General features: G+C 38.7%; 1 protein-coding gene across 2 annotated transcripts in view; it reads right to left on the reverse strand.

Moving 5' to 3' along the window:
* The window catches only part of TNPO1 (transportin 1), a 64895-nt gene extending 47065 nt beyond the window's left edge, over positions 1-17830 (reverse strand). For both annotated transcript variants that reach the window (XM_068176994.1, XM_068176995.1), the window contains exons 1-3: positions 17674-17830; positions 2459-2641; positions 2170-2283 (exon numbers count right to left, since the gene is read on the reverse strand). In XM_068176994.1, coding sequence (XP_068033095.1) covers positions 2170-2274 — 105 coding nt within the window. In that variant the 5' untranslated portion in view covers positions 2275-2283; positions 2459-2641; positions 17674-17830. The remainder of the gene's footprint in view (positions 1-2169; positions 2284-2458; positions 2642-17673) is intronic.
* Positions 17831-27125: the final 9295 nt, after the last annotated feature.

Below are 27125 nucleotides of genomic sequence, written 5' to 3' on the forward strand. Positions count from 1 at the left end.
ATAGATTAAAAAGTAACGGAAAGGAGAAGAAAGAACTGTATTTAACAGAAACTTAATGAGAAAACACTTAATTAGTCTAAGAAATGAAGACTAGTTCTTAGACTAGTTTTTTTAACAACTTCTTCACCCACTTAACTTTTCCTTTTTCATTCCATGAAACATACAATAAATTGAACTGAAAAATATCTGAAACCATACTAATTTGTAACTTTACTTAACGAAGGTTTTTAGCTGACCTATACTTCCCACTTCATTGTATTTGACACCTAAACACCCAGGTTTGCTGAAACAGCATCATAAGGAAACAGCATTGCAGAATAAATACACATATTTTTTGATTTTTTCTACAAAAAATTATGGACTATGTACTTTAAATTTGAAACCATTAATCACAACCCTGCTTAGACATGTAAACAGCAACCTAGAACACAACAAACATCACAATTCCTTTTGTATGTGTGTGGAACCTTTATACACACACAAAACCTTTTACCTCTAACCTTTACTAGCCAACATCGACACAGCAGGGAGCTTTCACTATCACTTAAAAAGAATTTCAAGCATCAGTTGAAAGGACTTTTGTTCAGTCAAGTTCTATACATCATCAAGACAGATAGCATCACTTATACTGCCCATCCTGCATATATGATGATATAGCTCAATAAACAAACAAGAAGTAATTAAATTATTTGAAATAATTAAATTATTTGAAGGAAAGCTTTAAAGTGTAATTTTACACTAAAGCTACATTATAAACACTGTTCCTATAAACTCTTTGATATATTAAATACAAAAGAGCACCGGTGTAAGCTTGGGGCATTATCAGAAGATTACTTCTTTAGAGTCTTCTGTTTAGGATTTTTCAAAGAAAGCAACAGTATTTTAAAAATTTAGAACACAGATGAAAGAACAAGATGATCAAGATGCAATTGACCTTCACCTTTCAGACAGGAGCAGAAGCCTCCCTGATATTCACCGCATTTGCTACAGAAGTCTAGAAGTGGAGCAAATCTGGCTTAAATCTAAACTCTTAATATAAATGTATACAGACACACATATGTTGTTACCTACTTAAATAAATTCTGTTGCCTTCTGTGGAGATCTTCAAGAAAATGCCTTAATAAAAAGAGATCCAGATAACAAACTCCTCATACAATTTCAGCACTTCAATAAATTTCATAGCACTTGTGGTTAGCTCAAGGAGCAGCAAACAATAGATGAGGCCTTTATTTTTTAAGGCTTGTGCTTCTATCAGTCTTAATTTAAGGTTTTGCTTTCTCAATCCTTACTCCTTAAAACCTTGCTATTCGTTATTTCTACAATGAAGAGTGATGGGGGGGCGGGGGGGCCGCGGGGGGAAGGGGAAGAGGAGGGACGAGGGTGAAAAAACCATCAATCCACAACACCAACACCAAATCAAAGCAGTACAAGAACCTACATACTGCAGAACTCCCCATTTTCGTGAATTTTGACGAGCCCAGTTTCAGGAGCAAGCTTCCAGACAAATAAAAGCATCCTCACCACGCACCAAAATGCGCAGTGTCAGAACCTGCAGGCCCACGAGGGCGCGCAGGCAGCGGCTCTGCCAGCGGCACTACCCCCACCAGCTACGGCTTTCACCTCGAATCCCGGCGCCAGATTACTTCGAGAGGCCCCTGCTCACCGCCTCTCTGCCGCGGGGCGAGCGGGCACACCTCGCGGGACACTCCCGGCCCCCTCGGCGGGACCCGCTGGGCCGAGGGCCCCATTCCCGCCTGGCCGCCCTGGGGGCCGGGCGGGGGAACCTGAAAGAGCGGCGGATATCGGCGGAGACGCGCTCGAGCACAAGCTTTGAAAATAAATAAATAAATTAAAAAATAAAAAGGGCCCCCTACGGTCAAACCCAAAGCGGCCCTTGTCTCTGGGCTAGCAACAGGTGCCCAGTGCCAGCCGGGTGAAGGCGGCCCCGCGGCCCAAAGGCCGCCTCGGCGGTTCAAACGCCGCGCCACGGCTGCCCGCTCCTGCCAGGGCTCGGCCCCCCGCGTTGCGGCGGCTCCCCGGCCGGGCCGAGCCGGGCAGGCCCAGCTGCCGCAGGGCCGGCCCCGCCGCCGCGCAGGCCACGCTCCCCCCGCCCGCCCACGGCCGCCCCCGGCACACTCTTGGGGCCCCGCCAGCCTCGGCCAAGGATACTTGTTGCACGGCTCTCTGCGTGGTGGTGTCCGGGGACTGGGACTCCTTGAGCAGCTGCAGGATCTGTTGGAGTCCCTGCTCGTCGGGCTTCCACTCGTACTCCATCTTGGCTGTCTGGAAAACAGCAGACAACAGGCGGCCGCGGTTGGCGGCGCGGCTGGGCCCGGGCGGGGGCGGGCGGAGATGAAGGAAGGCCGGGCCAGGGAAGAGGCGCGGCAGTGCCCGCTCCCCTCCGACTCTCGTGCCCCCACGCACCCCAGCAGCCGCTGGATAGACGTAGGACACCGACCTGCTCCCGCTGCCTCCGCGCTGAGCAGAGACTGAGTCACGACGAATTTGTGATCCGGCCCGCAGAGCCGCCTCGCGTCCTGCTGGGTCCTAGCGCCGGGCACGGCTCCGCCCGCCCGGGCCGCCTCGGGGCCGCCGGCGCCGCCGTCCGCCTTTCCCCGGTGCGTCCCACACTGCCAGGAGCCTGCGGGCGACAGAACGCGAGCACCTCAATCCTGGCCGACGGGAAACGGGGAGCCCACGCCGCCCACCCGAGAACAGACAGAAACCTACAGCGGACGCGACAGGCGAGGAGCGAAGGGGCGCCCCGGGTTCGGCCCAGCCCCCTGCGATAGCGCCCGGCAACGAGTGCGAGGCTCCCGCCTTCCCGCGGAACAGAAGTGCGGGCGCAAAATCAGACCCCGGGGTGAGGAACGTGGTACCTGCTGCACTTCTACGTCATTAGGCTCAGCGCTGAGCGGATCTCAGAAGTTCCCAATTCCACGTGTAAAGAGGGAACAGGACGAAGTACGCATGGAAATAGGGGGAGGCTGGGGCAAGCAAACTCCAAAGAAACTGCTTTGAATACCTACTGTATCTTAAACTGAGCTCCAAAATATATCACGGGAGATCTCGGGTTAAAATTGGTAATTTAGATACATATGTATATATGTAAAATATGCATTACACTTGTATGTATATAGTTATTTTTATGTATTATACTAAAAGAATTCTGTTTAAAACTGGTCTAAAATGTGAAAGTGAAAGCCAGTAATTCTCTGGTTTTTGTAATCTTACTTTTAGTCTCTGTGTAAGCACCTCACTTGACATGAAAACTAGTTTCTGCTGCTTCTGCTGCAGTACAGAACTCAGTTGAAACACTGCAATCTCTGCTGTAACAACTGTTCAGAGGCACTGAGGGCAGGGAACAATACTGATTCCTAAGGGTGCATCCCAGATGCAAATTCTATATGGCTCTTTGTCTCACTTCCCCAACAATGACTGTCCAGTCCAAGGTGCTAAGAAGTGTCCTTAGCTTACTTTTCTTGTATTACTATGTGATGCTATTCTTGAAGAAGACAAAATCAGTATTGCAACTACTGCTGTAGTTATCATAGGACTTTTTGGGAGACTACAAAAGCTGAGCACCTCTTGAGAGTTTGCAGCACCTAAACAAGATGAAGTCAGTAAAGGTAGGTAGGTAGGTAGGTACATAACAACATGCCACTAACTAGTAGGAAAGAATAGGCACAAGATTTACATGAGATTTTTCTGATGAGGGTGAATCTCCACTCATTTCCCTTGAGTGTAGGAACATGTCAAAAGAAAAGGATTTTGATCCAGACCATTAAAATTGATGTTAATGGTTCCCAGTGTATGAGCAGGAGAGATCTTTCTAGGATGCATGCATAGCTGGAACAGATGAAAGCTGAAGTCCAACAAATCAGGGAAGAGCTAATGTGGGCCCCATTAACCTAACTGTGCCTTAGCAGTAAGGCTGCAGAAACTTGATTTTTCTTTGAGATTTCTGTCCCACATCTGTCAAGTTTGTTTGAACTTGATTAGCGCTTCAAAAATTACTATTCAGAAATTTTGACACAAGGATTATATCTGTCTAATATTATCTGGAAACCAAGCGTGCTAAAGAACAACATTAAAGATGGGAAACAAGGGAAAGAAAGGAAGATTGAGAGACAGAACAGGAAAGAGCAGGTAGAGAAGCATGGCATGGATCCATAACTAAGAAGAATGTAAGTTTCCTTTCCAAGAATGTAACTAGAATTCAATCTTGGTTAGAATTTCCACTTCTGCAGTGGAAAGGACAGAAAAAAGCCTACAAATTGAAGTATGAATGTAGCCTCTACAGAAGACCTCTAGTGAAGGTGTCTAAGTGCTTTACATGATCATCCTCCAAGACAGGTAAGAATAGTTTATGAGACATTATCAAGATGAGAAAGTATTCTGCAAGACAAGGTGCCTCCTTCAGCTTCTATATATGAAACCTGTATTAAACCTGAGGAGGAACTTATCTCTAGTCCTCCAAATTATGAAAGGAAGCAGAAGTCAAAATAATTTGACCGAGACAAAGAAAAAACCTTCAGGTTGAAAGCATTATAGGAAAAAAAAAAAAAGAAGAAAATTGTTTATTTCTGTATAGCATTTATATATCTGTATGCTATGCCTTTTTTGTTTTCTACTACCTGTTTTCCCCAAGCAAGAATCTTCTTGTATAGAAAGGAAATCAGAATCAATATTAAACAAAGTACCCAAGGCATGAATGCTACCCTCCAAAACACAGCTTGGTTCATCCCACTTGATCAGCAAAATGCAGCAGAATAAATTTGGCACACTTCATCTGTATAATTTAAGATTACAGAAGTTCTCTGAAGAGAGAAGCCTTATAAATGCTGAGGAATATATGATTTCTCTGTTATCCAGGCTTCAGGGTGTCATGCACTCGCCATAATCCACTGTTATCACAATGTGTAATATTGAAAACAAACAAAACAATTACATGCCCAAACACCTTTATCTTTTAAGATATTTCTCTGTTCACAGAGTTTGCAATTTTCTACTTAAGTGTCCACAAAAAGTGTCCATAAAATTTTTTCTTCTGTTTTCTTGACCTCTTCCAATTCTCCATTAAGGATGAAATGACACATACCTGGTGTACAAGGAAACAAAAGAAAAGGCTACAATATGTACTGCTGCTAAATGATTCAAAATCCATTTTTAGAGTAGTAGCTGTGAATTGTGTGAGACAGGCTTTGATTCTTTCTTCTTCCCAAGGTGATTAATCCAGCTTTATTTCTGCAAAGTGTCCTTTGCAGAAAAAAATGTACCATTACATTAGCATGCATTTGGTGCTAGGTCTTTTAATCTCTCCTGTTGCTTTTCATTATGTTATAAACAGATACTAACAAGAACTTGGATTAGAATCTGGTTTCTGATCAGAAACATGTATTAATTGACACTCAAAGCACATACAGCCAAAACAAATAGGAGATTCATAATAGAATACCCACCTCATCCCTCCATAGTCTCAGTGCACTTACAAAAGAACCAGGAAACTTGTGCAAATCCCTCCCAGCAATCAACCAGAAAAGAGACTGAGATCTGCACTGCTAGGAAGATGTCCCATCCCTCAAATGCCATAGACTCCAAACTGTACATTTGGAACCTACAACTTTTCACTCCCAGTGGTTTTGAAACTAGTTTCAAGTAATTATTCTCTAGTAGAAATTAATTCTCAAAATAGTTCTAATTTCAGAACTATTAGACATTTTCAGCCATTTAACCCTTCAGAAAAATACTCCCATTCTTTAGTTTTATTCCATTGGTAATACTGGATTTTTTTTTTTAATTTTGAGAGAATTCTAATAGCATTCTTCTTGCCATAAAATTCAGGCACTGAACCCATAATATTGGTATTTAATAATGGTAATCAATCATTCAATCAATTGCTAAAATCCAGCCTTCTGAATTTCCACACAAATTGCTTACAGTATTTTTCTGCAAAGGATTGTATGCACAGAGGAAATGACACATATTTCCTAATAGCTTTCTGTGTAAACCCTCTTAATGTCAAGCTAAGAGTGATGTAGATTAAGAAAAGCAGACAAAAAGCTCTCATAACACAGAATAAATGTGTTTATGTGAAGGAGCTCATGCAGAATAGCTACTGCTATACTATTTTGCAACGCTTTGTGTCTGGAGAAATGCCCTAAACTTTCACTTCAAAAGAATACTGGTAGTTCTCACATCCAACATATCAAATGAGCATCCATTCTAAAACATTTGATGCAGTCTGAGTTCAGCCGTATTATTAACAAGAGTAACATCTATTACACAATAATTTGAATAGTCTTAGGAAGAAGACAGTTTGACCCTGTGAAGCACCAGAGAGGCTACTAAAGAGATGCAATGAAGACATTTTGAAAGGATTTTGTGTTCCTGACTGAAATGTTTATGAAATTAATTTTTTTACTCTTTCAGGGCTGATTGGTTATGATATAAGGATTGTTTTAAACATAAACAAAGCAAACTTTTGAAAAATACTTTTAAGAAGGAGTCTCAACATTAATTTGTGTTGAGTTGTATTGAAATCAGAGACAGAAGAGGCTGTAGGCTTACTGTTTTCTAATGCAACACTAACCAAATCCACTATTGCAAGTATAATTCTGTTGAAGGTAGAATTTTTGTGGTTAAGACTGGCACAAAGGATACTATTAACTTGCCAAATGAAGTGGAATCTCATCTTGGTAACTAAGGTTGCAAAAAATGCCTCATTTTTAAGAGCTCTTCAATGTCACACTGGGTGACAAAAGACCAAGAGGAAAACCACCTAGCAAAAGATAAATCAAATTCAACATGATGCATCATATAATCATAAGCCTTGGTCTAAAGAAAAAAATTTTGTGAAATGTACCAAACTAAGAATTCATTGGTAGGGTTAAGACTATCTTAAAAAATAACTTTTTTCCTATCTACAGACAGAATTTCTTCTACCTCTGAGGAGCAATTTGACAACAACATTCAAGGCAGCAAATGTACGGGCTTTGAGGTAATACAACTTCAAATTTGTGTACCTGTTGTATAATATAGTTTCAGATTTGTTAACTGACCTTTGTTTCCTATTGTTATTCATTCTCTCTGATCAGTAGGTCTAGGAGCAGAATAAGCTGAAGAAACTGAGAGAAATATTAGCTTTCTACCCTCCTGAGATAATTCTAGCTAGAGTTCATTTTGTCTTATGTTGTGTATGAAACTAGAAATTGTGTATGTGTACAAATGTTCCCATAGAACAACACCTTGTAATGAAGCTAAACTCAAATTTCCTGGAGCACTGGCATTTCAGTATTCTAGGCAAATAAATCTGTTATGTGATTTGCTGTCTGTAGAACACCATCAATTTGATGATAGACTTTTTCTGAGGGTACCTACAGTTACAATAACATAGCTGCTCATGAAATCTGTTACACTGTTGCGGGTATGAAAGGGAGAGCTGTTATGGCTCATTATTGTTGCAGTCACCCGTCCATGATTTCACGGCTTCTGTTGTCAAAGGTAAGGAGCAGTATTTCTTTTTGCAGATATCGTCTGTAAAAGCCTGCACTGTGGAATCCCATTGAACAGATGAAATAATACTCAGGAAAACTGACAGCCTGTAATTTCACTCTACTGAAAGAAGTACATTCCCTCTTTATTTAATGAAAACCTCTGCTTCTCATGCATCAAATGAGCATAGAGAAAAGAGCACAGCAATACAGTTTCCATATATATGAAGTTTCCATATATATACAGTTTCCATATATATACAAAACCATCACACCATTGCAGATAAAATGGATGACCAGCCCCAGCATGCACTAATATTTCTTGTTTGTTAGAACAATTTAGACTTTATTCAAATTAAGATAACAAACACCAATCTATAACACAGGCTTATTACAGGTCAGAACTGAAACCCAAATCTCTTGCTGTTCAGGGGTTCAATTAGACACATAACATTCTCAGCTACAGGGACAAAAACCTGCCAAGCTTTCACCAACTGCAACACCATCACAAGCATTTTGATTATGAATTATGCTTTGACAGGATGAAATACCATTCTTATCATTAATTAAATGTCCAGCTGAATAAAGCAGTAGACAGTGCAAAACTGCAAATATCTCTAGACTTAAAATGCCTTTGATCAACTAATCCAGACAAGCACTAACCACCTCTTCAAATGTACCAGTATGAGAGGACAAGAGGAAATGACAATCTGAGACAGGTGAGATTCTGAAATTAGAAAAAAAAAAAAATCACTGTCAGGGTGTCAAGCATTGTAACAGGTTGCCCAAGAAGGTGGTGGAGTCACTATCCCTGAAGGTGTTCAAAATGGCATCTGAACCTGGCATTGAGTGATGTAGTTTAGTGATTTAGAGGAGACAGTGGTTGTGCTGGATGGATACTTGGACTGGATGTTCTTTTAGGTCCTTTCCAATCTTGATGATTCTGTGATTCTATGATCATTTCATTTCCACAGCTAGAGATACCAAGTGGAAAAATAGTGTGTGGCTGATGATTTGCCCCACTGTAATCACACATGTTGGATGCTAAAATGGCAATATGTAGAGGAATTTCTTATGGAACAAGGGCACGATATCCTTGATGATATTTCTTTGCAGGAACTGGCCTGCAGATTACAGAGATACTTTAGTTACTTTAGAAGTATTTAGGACATCCTTGAGAAGACAATAAGCTTTGTACAAATACAATAGTCAATACTGGATGCTGAAAACTGTCACGTACTATAACCTGATCAGACGCTTGTAGTGTAACAGCCAATCAATAAGTGACTAGTATATGTAATTATATTATATTAGCCAATGAATGTTAATTCGCTATTGCATTATGTAAGGCAATAAGGTATAAAATATGGATAAATTAGACAATAAAGGAGGATGACATCTAGCCATATTGGTTTGAGTGTCATTACTTTGGCTGGCTCTCTGTGGGACCCTCTTCAGCAATACCTGCTTTTAATGCTGGCAGTCAGAAAACAATCTAAAACTCAATGGAGAGTTGTTTGAGAAAAACATCACCTCATGAATTTGTGACAAAAAATACCAGATCAATCAGCTGAAATCTTAAATGGTAAAGGGAGTAAGTGGGTGTACAAAGGATGAAAGGCATCATTCTTGAGAGTCCAGTCTTATTTAAACCTCTACTGTCAAATTTTATGTCTGAAATTCAGCATGCACTTTTTGCCTGCTTGAAATTCTTTTAAGCATTATTAATGTCAAGTGCATATGAAGCCTATTCTACTCCCTACTTAAAGTATACAGTAAGATTTCTTTCTCTGAGCAGTAGGAGGCAAAACAACTGGTATCTGCTGGAGGATTTTTGCTGAATTTCAGTTTTTCTAATCAGTAATTCAGGCTTCCCCAAGATGCAGATAAAAATCAAAATGATACACAGCTTTTGAACCTGTTCCATGTGATAGATCAGAATGCAGACTTTTGAAAACATCTGAGGAAAGTAGCAGATTTAACTTAAAACGAAGTTACAGCTGAAAAAAACCCATATACATGGATGGGTATAAGGCTGTGAAAAACGAGATGCAGTCCCTGAAATTCTAGCATTCATTTTCTTTCAGTCATACATTCATTCTTATCAACTAACAGAGACTAATAAAAATAAAGACACTAACAGATGTATGATTCCTGTTTTGACTTACTGCATGAATGAGAAGGTGGTCCCTATAAATCTTGGAAGGAAAGTCATACCATGAGAGACTCCATGGTGCCTGTTCCTCTCACAATGGCTCAGCCAAGACAGACAGGGCCTGATAAACATCTATTGCTCTTCTTTTACAATAATGTTTGCAGATAAAATCATCCCTGCTACTAAATACAGCAAATGTAAAGGAGATTACACCTCATCATGGGACATTGTCAAATTTGGGGAAGTTCTTGGCCCTGGAAAGAATTCATTGTTTATTTAAAATTAAGTTATTCACCATTATTAAAAAAAAACAAACCCAAACTCAATCTAAGTAACAGTGATCTGTTTTTAAGCTAATGCTGAAAAAAATTTGCACCATGATGAACCAAAATACATCATAGTTCTCCCAACTGTTGTCAATATATAGGTGCTTATAAACCATCCAAGTGGAAAAATACTTCAATTTTTTCAGTTTAAGCATATTCAGTCATATTCTAAATGCTCTTGGATATGACATCTGAAGATAAGGCTTTAGAGAGGTCTCTGACTTACAATTAACAAGATATTCAGGTTGCTATAGTTTGAAGCCAACAGACATCACAGAAGAAAACCTTTAGAGTTCCTCTACACACATCTTCATGGCCCTTTCCAGCAACGAGTGTTAAGAGATCACTGACTAATTACAGGTAGACTGTGGACTTATACTGTCTAGTTAAAAAATGGCACAAATACCAGAAGCAATTTAAAAACAAAAGTATAACAGTTTAATTCTTACTGTATTCTCTCATTTCTAGCCTTGTTTTTTTTTTAAAGTATTCTCACAACTGTAGCTGTGAGATCAGTTTTGAAGCAATGTTGAGCCATTGTAAAGGAAATTGCAAGCAAGTCTGAAGGCAAGCAATTCACCTTACCTAAAGCTTCTGTGCTGAAGGGGGCACATAGCTGTTTGTCCACAGATAGAGATTGTTACTGTACAGATGAATGATCACATAAAATTCCTTGGGCAGTTTAATGCAGCCTTAATCAACTTGCTACCAGTCTCCTTAGCAATTCTCTTACCTTTCTGGTTAAAATGCAGCATTTCATGAAAGAAGAAACATTAGAAACCAAAATTTAAATTAGAAGTACATTATGCATTCTGGTTAGAAAAGCAATATAGGCTTAAAGAATCTGAACACATAAAATATAAAATGTAAGTAGATAAGGAATTTAATTGTAATTCTTACTTAAGTTATATAAGTTTTTTATATTTTAGTAATTTAAATACTTTTAAGTTGGTTTGTGGAGGATGTTAAAATGTATTTGAATCAGAGACTTGTTGCTGTGATCAGTTCTTTAGTCTAAATGACAAATGCAATGCAAATTAATTCCCTTAAAATGTTACAAACAGTATTAAACAAGACAACCAATACAAAACAAAAAATTCAAGGTTTTTAAAGGTTTGGTTTCCTTTTTCACTTGCCCAAAGATAAAATAAATTTATTTAGTGGAGAAACTAAATTTAAAATAATTCAGTCTGCCTTAAATACATAGGTCATATAATAAATTGAAGGCCACTTAAATACATTTTTAATAAAAACCAGTTGCAAATCACCAACTCCACTAAATAAACTTGCTGGCATTCTACATATCATCTTTGTCTTAAAAAATAATGCAATCATTACATGAAACATAAACTTTTGAAGAGTTTAAATTACAGTCACAGGCCAAACTGTCTATAGCCAAGAGAATAAATTAACATCTCTCCCCTATATAACAGTTCTTATACATTATCATAATGCAGAACATGGGCTTTTTTTCCTGCTAGTGATTTTATGATCTTCACCTTGAGGATCAATTTATTGACCATGTTTTCTCACATGATACCCTTGAAAATGTGTAATACAAAAGGCATTCCAAGATACCTTCTGCCCTTTCTCACATTTTATGTGGAAATTCTCCTTAGATGAAATATCCACAGAGGTCTTAAGTCTCTCTCACACTTCTTATTCTCCCTGTATTTGCCTACTGGAAAACAATTATATTATGTTTTGTAATTCAGTTGTAAACCATATGCAGAAAAAGCTGTTTTGTTACACACCTGACATGTTAGAGCCTCATATGTAGGGCTTCTGGGCACTACCATAAATAAAAATTAAATATAAAATTATGTAATAAGTTCAAAAAAACCCTATTTTCTGCATAATATGGCAGCCAAGTTTTTTTAACTTCTTTCAAATTGCCTTCAATAAAAACTGATTGTTTGACAATGTACTGAATGTCTTATATATGGTGTCATCTTGTATATATGGTGTCATATATACAAATGAAAACACTTGTATAGAACTTGGTCTTGCCTGATGATTTAACACAAGAGTGTTAAAGCTGTTCAGCATGGGTAAGACCAATATTGATTTTAGTATTTTTTCAGAATTTCAAAATCAAACTTAAAAGTCTAACTGAGGAAATCAGAGGTTTCAAACACATTTACAACTAAATTAGCATAATCTTAAAGGACGTTTGTATAATAAATAGTTTTCTCTATTTAACACTTACTGAAAATGTGAACAGGACAGCTGAACTTCACTAAGGTAAAAATTGGTTTGCCTCCTTTCAGACCTACCTATAACAGGGCTGAAGTAATTAATCTACATACTACTGTTGCAATGGAGTAATGAATTTATATTTACATTGATATCATCTTCTGGAGGACCCAAGGATTAAATTGCAATGAAAATATTACTCTATATCTAACCATACTGAACCTGAGGTACCTCTTTATAAGCTCCATAGAAGACACTAAAAGGGATGTTGCAAATATTATTTTCTATTCTTGTTCTTCCTACCTGTAAAATTTTAGAACCAAATATATAGAAATATCACCTTTTATTTGCAAAAATAACAAGTCAGATTATGAATAATTCACAGGCCAACATTTAAAATTTCCACCACAGTTTAGGTCCTACTTATATGGCCTCATGCAGTTCAGGATAGTTATTTGTTTCCAGGGGTATACCCTTTCTCCTAAGCTCCAAGAAATAACTGCAGTTAAGAAATTGTCCTTATGTTCAATTAAATTGACATTATTACCCAAAGCAAGACCTACAAAAAGATCATCAAAAGGCAGCCTCTGCTATCTCATTTAACCTTCAAAAAAAAAAGAAGGAAAAAAAGAGAGAGAGAGAGAGAATCCCACCCCAATGCCCAATGTAGCTAAAATTATCAAAGCCTCACTATGATCCATTAGCCATGTTACGCAGAACAAAAGAAACATGGTAAGGACAGTATCCTTAGTGTCTGGTGATTCTCAATCTCATGTGCTGATACAAAAATTCATATTATTAACTATTAAAAATATTTCAAATATTTAAAAATAATTAAAATATAGTCTATTAATATTCTTGTATCTAAAATAAATATTTCATATTTAAAACATTGTACAACAATTACTAAAAATAAAAATAAAAACAACAAAGCAATCCACCCAACAGCTGAACTCATTGGTGTTTATATGCAAGACTAACCTAGAATTCCCTTATCAGCATCATCTTTTCCACACCACATCTGAAAAGACTGCAAATGGAAGTAGCAACCAAAGCACAGCATACCTTGAAATGCACAATGCAAATGAGGGATGCTTGAATACTGCTAATTGTGCTGTATTTGATTTTTGTTTGCTATTTTGATTTTGTGTAATCACAAAGAAATTAAGAGAACCACTGGAATGGAATGCTTAAGATAGGTTTCCTTGCTAAACTGGAAAGCATGCTATTGTCACAGATTGTAAAATACATTACAAGTACTCATTGGCTAAGAAAACCAACAGTTATCTCCTGGGGGATTAGGGATTCTCCAGAAGCAAAGAATCGTGAAGTTACAGTGTTTTTAGTGGAGAAACAGATGGAGACTATAGAAAGTCTTCTACAGATACATGGAAGATTTTGGAAGGAGGGTGTCTGAAGTCATTTGTCAATGTAATCATATGACCAAATAAATTCTTACTTATGGAAGGTTAAAACATATTAAGACAGGAAGATATCAGAAATATATTTGCACTTAGGGCATACATGCTCTCTATGTTACAGAGAATAATGAAACAACATTAAGTTTTTTTAAACCAAGCATTTCCCCTCATCAATTGACCTACTTCCATTCCTTTTTCAAGGGGCTCCAAAAGCATCTCTGCTCCAGACACCAATGTGGAGTCTGTTTTCTCACATGCAAGCAAAGAATGCAATTACATGAGTCTTGTGTTCTTGTTAATGTGATTCCCATTTGTTCAAAAGCTCCCATTCAAAGCTCATCTTGCTTGGTTTTTACTTTTCATGGGCCAGATTCAACAACTGAAGCTTCTGCCTCTTACACAAAATTCATCTATTTACATTACACTTAATGGACTTCAGTCACTCCTGATTTCCAAAGACATGGCTTGGGGGCTGTCTGCACAAGAAAGAATAATTTATTTTAATTTAAGGTTTTTTTTTTTTTTTCTGATTAATTGGCTCAGGCAAAACTGATGTAAAACAGATTGAAATATCTGTTTGGATTTTTGCAATGATTTAGCTTATCTAGCAGAAGAAGCAATGTGTGCTTTTTAGTCTCTGACAAAAATTACTCTTGCCTTTCCATGCTTGTCTGCTACTAATTTTTCTTCTTCATCTTTAAAAAAGGTGGCCAAAGGGTAGCACAAATGCCACTTATGCCTGTTTCCATGCTACATTCAAAACTGAACTGAGTCACAGATTCTGGGTCTCACTGCTCCTATACAGCTAGCACAGCAATGGTCCCCTGGCCTCCATAAAACCTGTGGGAACAGTTAGGAACTATTGCAGCCACCTACATTCAACATAATGAATAACTCTGCTGTCCCTATGCAGAGTGCGCTTGTAGCTCAGGATAGAAGAAGAGGACCAAGACATGGTAAAGTAGGAAGAACAAGATTAAGGAGGTACATGAAGGCAGGAGAAGCCAAGGTTCCACTTTTTCTTCCTGGAAGTGAAGGTTGATGATATGGGTATGTGGAGGAGAAATTATGTGACTGAATTCTGAAATAAAAATAAACTTTTATGCGTGCAAGAACACATAGAAAAGCTTAAATGTGAGCATTGGACTGCAATCCTAGCTTCAATGATAGGAACATGCAGTAGGGAAGGTGGGAGAAGAGCTATAGATGAGGCTCCGGTTTGGCATGTTTGGAAAAGCATGACCCTAGATGCCAGAAGTGACTGATGATGACACATACTTACCTCTTATATTTTCTTCTTTCATATATAGCACTGACCTAATATTTAAACTAATGCAATTAGTGAAAGGCTCACCATAAGCAGCACGTTTTCAGTGTTTAAGGGTATCTCACAATGACTTATAGTAAATGCTCTACAAAATTAAATTACTTAATAGGAGAATAATTTAGAGTATGACTATGAGTCAAGGTTTAAAAAGCAAAAATTTTCTTTAAACACAAATTTTATTTGATTTTATGCCTTGAGATTTGACTCACATAGACAAGGACATACACACTAGATGCAGACATATACACAAACTCAAAATTTCAAATGCATTCAGTACACGGGAAATTATCAAACAATTGTTTTTAAATTGTTTAAATTTCACTCTGGAGCCTGGTTTGAAAAAGAAAACCCCCTAAAGGCTAAAAGTGACATTTGGAGGTTTATTTCATATTGTTACTAGAAAAAGCCATATTCCAAGGCATCCATGTATACAGGCGTAAATATGTACAGTGTTTTATCATGTACATGACAGGTCACATACATAAACCAAACAGTGGATCTACACAACTATATCTCTTTCAATGAGAAATTTAAAATCACTTCAGTATGATTAGTATAATATAGCTATACTAGTATCTTTCCATATATGAATATATTATTATTTATTATGTGCAATACATGCAATAAAAACATTGTATAGTATGTATCTGAAATCTGTCAATGTATGTAGAAAAGCTACACCAATTATCCAAATCAATACTGTAAAACAGTGAGTGGAAAGCAGTGGATTCAGTGATTGAAACATACTACTGTTACATGTACTTAAATGCTTGTAGAATTTGGAGCCAAATTAATAGGTAAAATTAATTTCTATGATCAAAACTGATTACAACATATTAAGGCATGAAAGTAATGGAAAAGCAGTCCTAGCCTATCAAACACAAAACAAAAAAATCTTCCCTGTTTCATGTTACTGGCACAACTTGATAATAATGCACTGATCAGTGCATATCAAGTTCACAAAACTGCTGTAAATTTTTTTATGACAAAAACCTTTTTATGACACTGACAACATTGGGTCCATGACAGAAGATCTTTATTATTACGACATTTAAAAGATAAAATATCAGTCTCTATTTCAGCCCCGATCTTTAACTAGAAAGATTCTGAACACAAGCTTTGATGGAGGAGGATTGTACTTGGCTGTCCCTCCACTCTCCTTTGTAGCCATAGCATCTTGGTGTGCCTGAAGTATGAACAGGATATACTCTACCACAGTTCTGCCAGTCTGCTGAACAGTTCTGTGCATACCTATCACCCGACTATAAAAGGTTTCAGGCCCCATCCCTGAAGCTAAAAATTAAGCACACATACCTGCTTTATTGAATATCCACATACAAGGACTCCTAAATTGGATTCTAAATAAATATAACAGAAAAGTGTGTCAGATAATCCAGTAAAAACCTACATTCATAAAGCCATTATTATATTGTTTCAACCTCCCTATCACAAGGCATAGCTCAATTTAGCAGCTGTACTTGCACCTGTATTAGTCAATGAAACATGTCATCACCTGTATCCAACAGTAATCATGGTCCTTAGTCAATATTCATTCTAACCTGAGCTCTCCTTCTTTAACACAGTTAATAAACTGCTTTTGTAATCTGTTTGTGCACCATCATAACTATGCCTTTGTCTTATCCTTCTTTGAGTGTAAGCTAGCTAAATCTTGAAAAATGCATTAAGTAATTTTGATCATACAGAAACTATTCTTCCCAACTGTAGGCACCTTTCCTCTATCCTCCCACATACCACTCAAAAATAACTACAGTTCACACAGCAGATGTAGAATGAAGACGTATGGGCTCAGTTTCCAATTCTATCAAAGGCTCCTTTTAAGAGTTCGGGTATTTTCGTTTTTTTCTGTTCAATTACTCATTTACAGAAGGAACAAAAGTCAACTTTTTGTTCAATGTGTGTTGTAAGGATTTAACCACATCTTTGATGCATTCGAATGCCACATTAAGGACTACTTAACTATGCAAGACGACAAGCAAACAGGTTAAGAAGCTGAATTCATCGCAGAACAATCCTCACAGTAGTTGGAGGATTTCTCGGGTCTTGAGCAGAACGTCGAGAGGAATTATAAACCTTCACAGCAAGGAGACAAATATTTCGCAGACTAATCAACCCAGAAAGCGTTCCTGTTATTTGTACAGTCACCCCACAGAACGTTCACAAGTCCCACTGTCAGTTTTCACCGAGAACCTAAATTAACAACCTTCCGATGCAAACGAAAGTATTTCTCGCCTAATATTTCGGAATAAAAATTTAAAACCCCAGCTAGGCAAATCTGTACAGGGACCCCACATACGCCAGAAACCACGGTAGGAAACAGGGCCACGTTCCTCTATCCTGCAGCGACTTTCACTTTCTGGCACAATGTTGCAGAGACGGCGCCAGCCGTGACACCGGGAGGAGCCGGCGGAAAGGGGGGGCTGGAGGGGTATCTCGGGGGTCTGCCCAGATCCTCAGGTTCCAGCCGCTGCCTGTCCCGTATCTCCATCCATCCATCCATCCATCCATCCATCCATCCATCCATCCATCCATCCATCCATCCATCCATCCATCCATCCATCCATCCCCTGTAGTAGCGGAAGAGTTAGCCCACGGCCGAGACACCACGGCCGACACCCCACGGCTCCCCGCCCAACAGCAGCGCGGAGGCCTCTGACATCGGCCGGGGCACGCGGCGGTGCCGGCCACTACCGGGGATGGGACGTCCCACCCCGCCCCTCTCAACCCGCACACGTACCCACACCATCCCAGAGCCCGGCGGCAGGGGAGTGGCGAGGGAGCGGCCCGACCTCTCCCTCCACAGCTCGGCGCGGCGCCGCTCCGGCTCCCGAAATGGCTGAACAAAGGGAACCTCGCTCGGCCGCCGCCGCCCCTCGATGGGCCGCGGGGCGGGGCCGGAGGCGGGGGCGCCGCTGCCCCGGTCACCCCGGCAACGGCGGGCGGGATGGAGGCGGCGGTGAAATGGCCGCCCGGCCGCGCCCGGCCTCTCACGGGCTCGGCCGTGGCCCCCCAGCACTGACGGGCTTCTCGCAGGAATCCTTCAGCCTGGGCCCCGCCAGGCTGCCCAGGCCGGCCTCCTCTCCCCGCACCCCCTCACGCCTGCAGCCCTCCGGCCGCAGCTGCTCTACAGGAGGTGTCTGACACATGTGCCAAAAAGAAGAGAAAATCAAAAATGAGGCTGAGGGCTAGACAGCTAAAGTACAACATTCTGGCTTTCATCGTAAGGAGTTAGTGCAAGTGCACAGGCAGGGTCTTCCCAATGGAGTGTGTGAATGGATTGAGAGCAGCCCTGTGAAAAAGGACTTGGCGGTACTGGTGTATGAAAAGCGGGACGTGATCTGGCAAGGTGCATTTGCAGCCCAGAAAGACAATTGCACCGTGGACTGCATCAAAAAGCATGAGGCCAGCAGGTTGAGGAAGGTGATTCCTCCCCTCTGGCTTCTATATCCAGCTCTGGAGCCCTCATGCCAGAAATGCATGGACCTTTTGGAACAGGTCCAGAGGAGAGTACTTCCAACTCAAACCATTGTATTCTATAATTCTTTGATGTGTGGCCAGTTGTTGTGGCAAGATGACCACTGACTGTGGGCACCCCAACAAGTTAGAGTAGCAATCTCCAGTCCTATCTCTGTGACTGCAAGCACTAGCTACTTTTTTATTAAACAATGAAAGCTGATAATTTTCACCCAAATTCTAAAGCTTACAGACCATTTAGAAAAGCACATTCTTGAGACAAACTCAATTGGTAACTCTGCTTATGGTCCTGTTGTGTGTCTTCTGCTCATAGAAACTCATGGTCTTCTCTCAATCCTTGTTTAAACAGTTCTCTTAGTCTGCCTCTTTGGCATATGCCTCTTTCACATAACCCTTCCACAACCCCACATACTACTATGATTTCACAACAACCAAAAGCTTTTGACAGTATCTTCCATAAATGGGGTTTCCCACCACTTGTCTAAGTCAGCACTCAAATGTTGCTGCGTAAATTCAGCTCTAGTATTGTGCCACACTACATTTCCTAATTATTGCAGAGGAAAACTTGAGAACACAACTGGTCTGAACACCAGAATTTTGTACTCGTAATACATTCATTGTCTATTACTCCAACAGGTACCTCAATTTGTTTGTTTTCATAGGATCTGTGTGGTATTCTTGCAAATACTAACACTTCAGTACTATTGAAGGAAGATCTCGTGCAGGAAGATCTATTATGTGCACATTCTACAGGCTTCTTCCCTCTAATTGAAACTCCTGCCCACAGTCAAATTAAATACTTGTTATTTTCCTTGAGTAATATTTTACTGTGTATTGTTCTGAGCAGATTGTAATATACTTATATACTCAACTGTGATTTATACCTTAATACTTACACCTGCAACAATCACTATAAAGTCGTTATCTCATAATAAAATCTCTCAGCTAACAGGTAAGTAGGTATGTAGGGCTGTATCTTCCAGTTCAGCCTTCCTGAGTACAGAACATATAGAACATATGTCCTATAGCTTACTTCCACTTTTGTCAGCAATATGCTGGCAAAATCCTGGCCTGTTTTCCTTCTGAAAAGATTCTGTGTGATCATGATCTGCCTGGATGCCCAATCCTCTGCTATTCTCCTCCTTAGAGTTTTCAACCTGTTACTCAGCTGCAGTCAAATCTAACTGACACATGAGGGTCTCCAAAAGATAACAAAGTCCGAGTCTTGAGATAAACAGGAGGGAGCCAGGTATAGAAGAGGAGCTGTGCTTATAAGAAAATGTTGGAACGGATCAAAGAAAGGGATAGTTTCTGCCTGTTTGATATCCTGCCAGTTCATAAGTACCAACATACTGGTTGGTCCAGCCCACACACATAATTTAAAATTAGAGTTGTAATACTGTTTCTGGCCCAGCTGTCTGCCCAAAGATGTGGGAGTGAGTTTGTGGTAACAGGGTTTATTGGGTATGGAGAGGAGAGCTACAAAAACTGAAATTGTGGTGCATGTTCTGGTACCTGAAATAGCTATTTTAAACCAGTTTACAGTACAAGAAAGCTACAAAAGCAGCATAGTCAAAGCAGCATCATACTCAAATATTCCTCTAAAGGGGACAGAGAAGTCAGCGTGGCCACACTGCCATTGTACATCACAATCTCCAATTGCCAAACTGCTTTTTTGGTGGCATAATTAAAATTATCCAGGCCCAGTGTGTCCTTCCACTGGCTAGAGATCAAGAAATGGAAGAATGAAAGATAAGATCTACCTTTGCCTGACTTCATCCAGATTAAAGATAAATTACTAACTTCCTGACAACTTTCTGAAGATTTCTTTGTTTAAATAAAATGAAATATTAGAAACAAGCAATGCATTTTAATTTAGCTAGACTTCATTGAAATACACTTTCAGACCTTATGCACTGGTTTGCTGTACTTAAACAAGGCAAATAGAACTATAATCTATGTATCCATTTTACTCTAATGGCAGATTGCAGCAGGGTATGTCTAAATAGTTTTGCTTTCCATGCATACTTGGAAGAAATAATCTGTGAAAGACATCTTCCATAGAAAAGAAGGTCCTTCCCTGGTGGTCTGTTTCAGTTGCTGATTATGTTCTATTAACAAAACATGAAGGAAACAGGTTATTGCAAAATTAGCATCATCTCCATGACACTGAAGTCTTTTGGGATAGTGAAGTACATGGCTATTAGATGCAGCCTAGTCATGATAGCACATAGCAAGCCAGCGCAAATTTATCTGTTTTCTGAGGATAATCATTTTGACTGAGAAAGCCAAAGGTCTGTGCTAAACAATTCCTAAATTTATTTGGAATCAGCTTAATTCTACATTGTGCTGATGATGCATTATACAGATACAAATTTAATTTTTTTTAATTTTAGACTACAAGTCTGTCTGTGTGACTGCAAATTGTTTTTTTTAGGAGCATACTTTATTATTTTCACTATCATTTCTCATCATTTATTGGTTTTTAAACACCTGATTTTTCTTGACAGGATTAAGCATGGAGATTCATCATCTAAAAGCATGGAGATACATAATTCTTAGTAATAAAGGAAGCTGTGCAGTTGCCATGAAAATTTGCCCTCCAGCTTATAAAGGATGACTCAATTGAATTCTTGAGTTGTTGTACAGAGGAATCGGAAACAACCTGAAGTGCTTTACAGATGCTGCTAACGTGTCCTGTAATTTTTCCAATTTTGTCTTCCATTTATAAGTAAGTGTAAAGTTAGAATTGAATAAAACCTGGAAATTAATGTGAAGTTGTTTTGGTATTTGCATGAGTTTGCAATTTTGAAAGCAGCAGGTGGATGAAGTATTACTGCCGAATGCATATCAGCGAGATACAATTTACATAGTCATGGACCATATTTCAATGCTAATCCCACTGTTTTGTTGATCATCAAAGCCAAGAGGATGTGTTTTCATCTTTTAACATGCATGAAGTTAGGAGAGCAGGATTGTTAGCCTTATTCAGGTCAGAGGTGGACAAAAACGTGGCTTTGGGCACTATGTTTGAATTCAGTGTCAGAATGAAGATCTGCAACATGTGGAAATTGAAAAAGTATCCACCAAGTTTTTTGCTGGTTTCTCAAAATGGACATTTGACAGCAGTTTTACCTGCAGTTATTGCGTCTACTTAGATGGGAAAATAAATCCAGCATTTGTTCTGGTCTTTCTTGGTTATCTTGCTCAGTTAAGTATGCTCACGGACTCTGATGTCCAATTGAGGTACTGTAGTACTGAAATTACTTAATATGTTTACAGGTGAAGGCTGGGCATCTAATGTGGTAAAATGTGTGAATCTTCACAAAATATGAAGAAAAGGCATTTTTGCATATTCTTCCTTGTATTGTGATGTTTCTTACCTTGTTAGGTCTGATAATGGAACTATTTCTTCTGGAAGCCTGATATTCTATCTCAAGATTTATTTGAAAAGAGTATGATTTTTTTTTCAATCGGTCTCCAGCTGCTGTACACTTTTTGCCTCTAAGTTTCTTACACTTTTTCCAAAGTATCCAGTGATTGTGGTACAGCTGAAGCTCTGTGGGCACTTTTCAAAGGCCCTTTCTGAGAGCAAAATGAAGAAGTGCTACCTAGTATTGCACCTCTGGCTTATGGCTGCAAGATTGTAGGGACAAAGAACTGTAGGGAAATGTGTACTCTATACCAATGTGAATGGTGCTAAATTGTGTCTCCAAGGCATTTTTATAGCCTGAGTGTGGGAGGGTGAGAGGGAGAGAGTGAGGCAGGCAAGGCAGGCAGGCAGGCAAGGCAGGCAGGCAAGGCAGGCAAGGGAGGGAGGGAGGGAGGGAGGGAGGGAGGGAGGGAGGAAGGAAGGAAGGAAGGAAGGAAGGAAGGAAGGAAGGAAGGAAGGAAGGAAGGAAGGAAGGAAGGAAGGAAGGAAGGAAGGAAGGAAGGAAGGAAGGAAGGAAGGAAGGAAGGAAGGAAGGAAGGAAGGAAGATGTTAGTATATTAAAAAATATAGATTCATGTACAGTTAATTCCTGTCATAAAGCAGGATTTGTTCAACAGTATGCAGTTTACATGCTTTGGAAGCATTATATATGAAGACAAAGTAAGATGATAACCTTGGCCAAGACCTTGTCACTAAATGTGAGAAATACAGGATTAACCAGCTTTGCTGGTCAGACAGAAATAACATAAATTACTTAATTAATTTCATAGGCATGATTAATTAATGTTATTGACAAAATTTTGAATAGATTTTCAGTATGTACAGTTACAAACTTAATTATTTCCTGATTTGCAAGAATCTGAAAACATCATTGCTATTTTGCTTATTCAAAGAGAATTTATTTTTAGTGAATTTCATGAACTATCTCTATTCATATGGGGACTCACTGTTAAGAGAATTTACATATCATTTTTTTGTGCTTATGTAATTGCTTATAGGAATTTGATCCACTTTTTAATCTAAAAATATTTTTTCAACTACATACTGTCAAGATAGTGTTTAGTGTTAGCTGTTGAGATATTTTTCAACTTAGTTTCTATTTTGTGTCACTACAAAGGAATAAGCTGCTTTCCTAAAGGTTTTGCTTTACAATTGAAGATAAATTTAGCTGTAGCAACTAAAGCTGTTATTGCCTGAAGAAATCTACACCAGCAATTTCTCTGAGATTAGTCATAGCATGCCAAGTACATGTTAAGTGGAATTTAAAATACAAATGTTCTGGAATAAATGTCAAATTGTATTGATTATAATGTGTTTAAACCTTAAAATAAATTAAATATATGCTTTAAGCATATAGTTTCATTGGGCTGGCTGAAGGTCAGAAGGGTTGAAAGATGGCATGTTAAGTAAATGAATGGGAAAAATTTGTAAAGCAGGCCATCAACACATAAATCAAGGTCATTAGCAGTTGCAGACATAAAAGAACTGTTATCATCTGACTAGGTACCTTTTTTAACAGAAAAATTTTTATTAACATTTTCTGAAATTGTCATGTTGTTCTTCGTTGGCCACTGAAGTTTTTTCATTGGAACACTGAAACCTTTGATTCCTGTTTCATAAAGTTAGTTTGTCCATCTGGAAACAGCAGGAATTCTGAGAAGAAATCTTTGGAGATATTTGAAGGAGCTGAATAAGCTGCATTATGAATGTAATCTGTTGTCAAAATGACTGCATTATTTTCCAACTTGTTTTGTGGGGATGACAAAATTTTCAGAGTGGTGTACAGACACAGGCATAGTCCTCTTGTTTTTTTTCTTTACAGGGAATGGAGGCAACAACAGTAAGAATGCTGAAAGCACCTTTTCCTCTTTTCAGGAGCAGTGCCGGTGACTACATTAACCAATGGTGAAAGTCTGGATTTGAGTCATCTCCAAGATAGTTATTCTGGAGATTGAAAGAAAACATTATGAGAGGTTAGAGATTGGCTAATTTGAGAAAAATGGAAAAAAAATAGAAAATAACTAGAGTTAATTAGTGAAGATGTCAGGTAGGTGTCTAAGATTTGTGAGCAGTGAAGGTGGGAATAACAAGGACTCAGAGAAAGGGAAGAAAAGTATTGCCAAGTCTCTAAAATATATTACAGCATTCAGGTCACAGTTGTGTCTAGATAGTCAGGACAGTTGTATAGTTAATATAAAATTATGACATAGTCCCTAAATACTTATGACTTCATCAAAGGCATTGGCAGCATTCCCATATTTTATGTGATAGCAGGATTTCACTCAGTGCCCAGTGTAGATCAAAAGGACAAAGAATTTAATTTCTCAAGGGCATCAAGTTTTTAAATATGGGAATATGCACCTAGATATAATAATGAGGTCAAGTATTTAATAAAATTCTTATGTTTAAGTCAGAAAAATAATTCCAAAAGAATTCTGTGTTATCACAGTACTGCTGTGGCAAACACCTTTGATAAGTCTAATTGCATCTTTTTAGCAAGACAGAATCACTGTAATTGAAAAGCATCACTCTCTTTTTGTCCCAGTAAAAATGACTGTTGAAACATGGAATTAAAATCTGATTTTAAAAAAAGAAGATGGAATTGTGAACATGTTAGACATGAGAGAAAAAATCTTTCCCTCTCCCTAAGCCCCCAAAAGAAAGAATGAGTAATTTGACTAAGTTTACGTGAATATTGGAACTTTGTCAAAGAATAAGCATCCCTGGAAAGCATTCCAGTAAAAGCTATCAACATTCTTGCTAAGGAAACATATTTGGAAATAGATTTACTGACCTTTCCTTTTCAAAATATCCTTTTATAAAATATCATAGTTCTTAACAGATGTTGACCGAGCTAAGTTAATTTGCAATATATGAGACATTAAGTTTGGTTGAATGGTAGCAGAGCTCTTGATTTGACATATATTTCATCATGATCTCTAGAGGCATTCTGACTGCTGTCCAGAACGATTCCAGCGATTACTGAGGACATTTATTGCACAATCTCCCTTGAACTCACTGTGGAAGTTGGAAAGCAAAGATAATTGCGCTGTTTGTGAGCAAATTGTGCCTGATCATATTGTAGATATAAAAGGAAGGATCGAGGTTACATGATAGCCTTTCATTCCCTTTGCATATGTTTAGACATTTAATATGGCTGGTTTTCACTTCCATCCCAAAGGTAAAGGAATGAGGAGGACATGGCAGCTGTGGTCCTATCCCACATGCCTTTTCAATGCCTCTGAGAGCCTGGACTTTGGAAACGTTATTTCCAGGAAGACACACAAACACCCTCGGGGTGGTATTTCATTCTGCACCAGGCACATTTCCCTTGGAGATGTGGGAGCTGAGGAAAGGAATGTACCCCATCAGGGGTGAAAATCAGCTGTCTGTATCTTTCAATTTTCATAGCACTGTTATTAGACAATGTTTTCATTTACAAAAGAGAAAATCTATATGCTTAACCTATTCTTATGCAATGTCTGTGGCTCTCTTTCACTGGCCTACAGTAAAAGGATCCCATGACCTTCATCCAGTGCTATTTTCCAGTTTTGGTTGTTGAAAGGAAGACCACCCACAGTGGGCAACATTTTAGAATACTGGAATTTGTGTTTCTGTTAAAAATCAATATAAGCATAAAAAATTTAGCCACTAACATTTCTAGTTTGAAATCTTTCAATGCTGTGAAAACATATTTTTCTTCTCCAAGTTACTAACATGGTAGCTTTAAGTCCCAAGCAGTTCTCTGTTCTCTAAGAAGATTCTTTAGCTGTCTTGAGATACTCTTTCATGTCTCATCCCTTGACATATTCAGATTGTGAATTTAGTTTATATGTAGATCCTCTTGTCATAAGGGGAGCTTGTAATAATTTTGCAGACCTAAGACTCTATCGATTTCCTGGCATTACTACAAACTCTTTCCTACAGACTTTGACTGACTTCTGTCACCTCTCTAATTTTCATGTGGCCTTTTTTCCCTTTTTTGCACAATTTAACATTACATTTTTTAATGCCATATCTTTGGTTTTGCTGGCTTAAATTGGCATGAAACCACTGGCATACATCACCAGTGGTTTCATGATGGAAATAATTTCCCTACACGTCAGCTGGCTGCAGAGCTCAACAGGCAGTGTGCTTACTCCATAGGAAATACTACCTTCTAGTGAAACTATTTGTTTCTCTGCACAGGGAGGTTAGCATCCTTTCTGCCTGTCATCTTTAAATTGAATTTATAGTCATCAAATATAAATATATTTACTTCCCTTGCAATTAAAAATGAAATAGTTACTGAAGTTTCTTCTCACAAGATTTGTATTACTGCCCAGTTGGAGAAGGGCTTCTTTTTCCTTCTTTAAAACCTATGCTTAGTATTTTCTTCATGGATATAATTCTTCAAGACTGATTTCCCATGTTTGTAACTTTGTGCTACATCCTTTCTGAAAAATAATAAAAAAACCCCTCAACATACCAATTAGAAAGAAAATGTTATAAACCAGAAAATGTGTTTAGGTACAATAAGTCAAATTAATATGTTTCATTCATTCCTTTGGTATGCTTAATTTTAGAACTGATGAAATAAATAATTTGCTGTCAAGAGAAGAAGCATATGGCTATGGCAGTTCTAGGTGAGAAAAATTTCATTTTTAAACACATAACAGCATATGATTCCATATAAACTACAGAAATGGCTTTATTTTCTTTTTGAGATATTTTTCAAATCCTAATGTATTTCATAGGTAGAATAGTTGATGTTAGAAGGCACTTCTGGAAGTCATCTGGTACAACTTCTGTGCTCAAGCAGGGTCATATAGAGCTGGTTCCCTGGTACCATGTCCAGATAGCTTTTGACAGTCTCCAAGGATGGAGATTCCACTACTTCTCGGGGCAACCTGGGCAACTGCTCAGTCATTCTCACAGTAAAGAGAGTTGTTCCTTACATTCATGAGGAATCTTCTCTGGCTCTGCCTCTGGTCCTGTCACTGGGCTCCACTGGAAAGAGCCTGGACACCTCTTCCCTTCCTTCATGTATTTATATACATTGATGACATTACCCTTGAGCATTCTCTTCTCCCCTCATCATTTTCACATCCCTTCTCTGGTAATACTTCTACTACAGCCCAGGGTATCATTAGCCTTCTTTGCAGCAATGTCTTTACATAAGAAATCACATTCTTATGCTGTTTTAGTTTTTTTATGAGAGGCTTGCTTGTAGAAAATGAGCTTCCTTTTTTCCCCACAGCATTTGAGATATTGTTTTTGTTGTTCCTGTACATTTATCAGAG

The sequence above is a fragment of the Anomalospiza imberbis genome, chromosome Z (assembly GCF_031753505.1).
Source record: "Anomalospiza imberbis isolate Cuckoo-Finch-1a 21T00152 chromosome Z, ASM3175350v1, whole genome shotgun sequence".
Lineage (NCBI taxonomy): Eukaryota > Metazoa > Chordata > Aves > Passeriformes > Viduidae > Anomalospiza > Anomalospiza imberbis.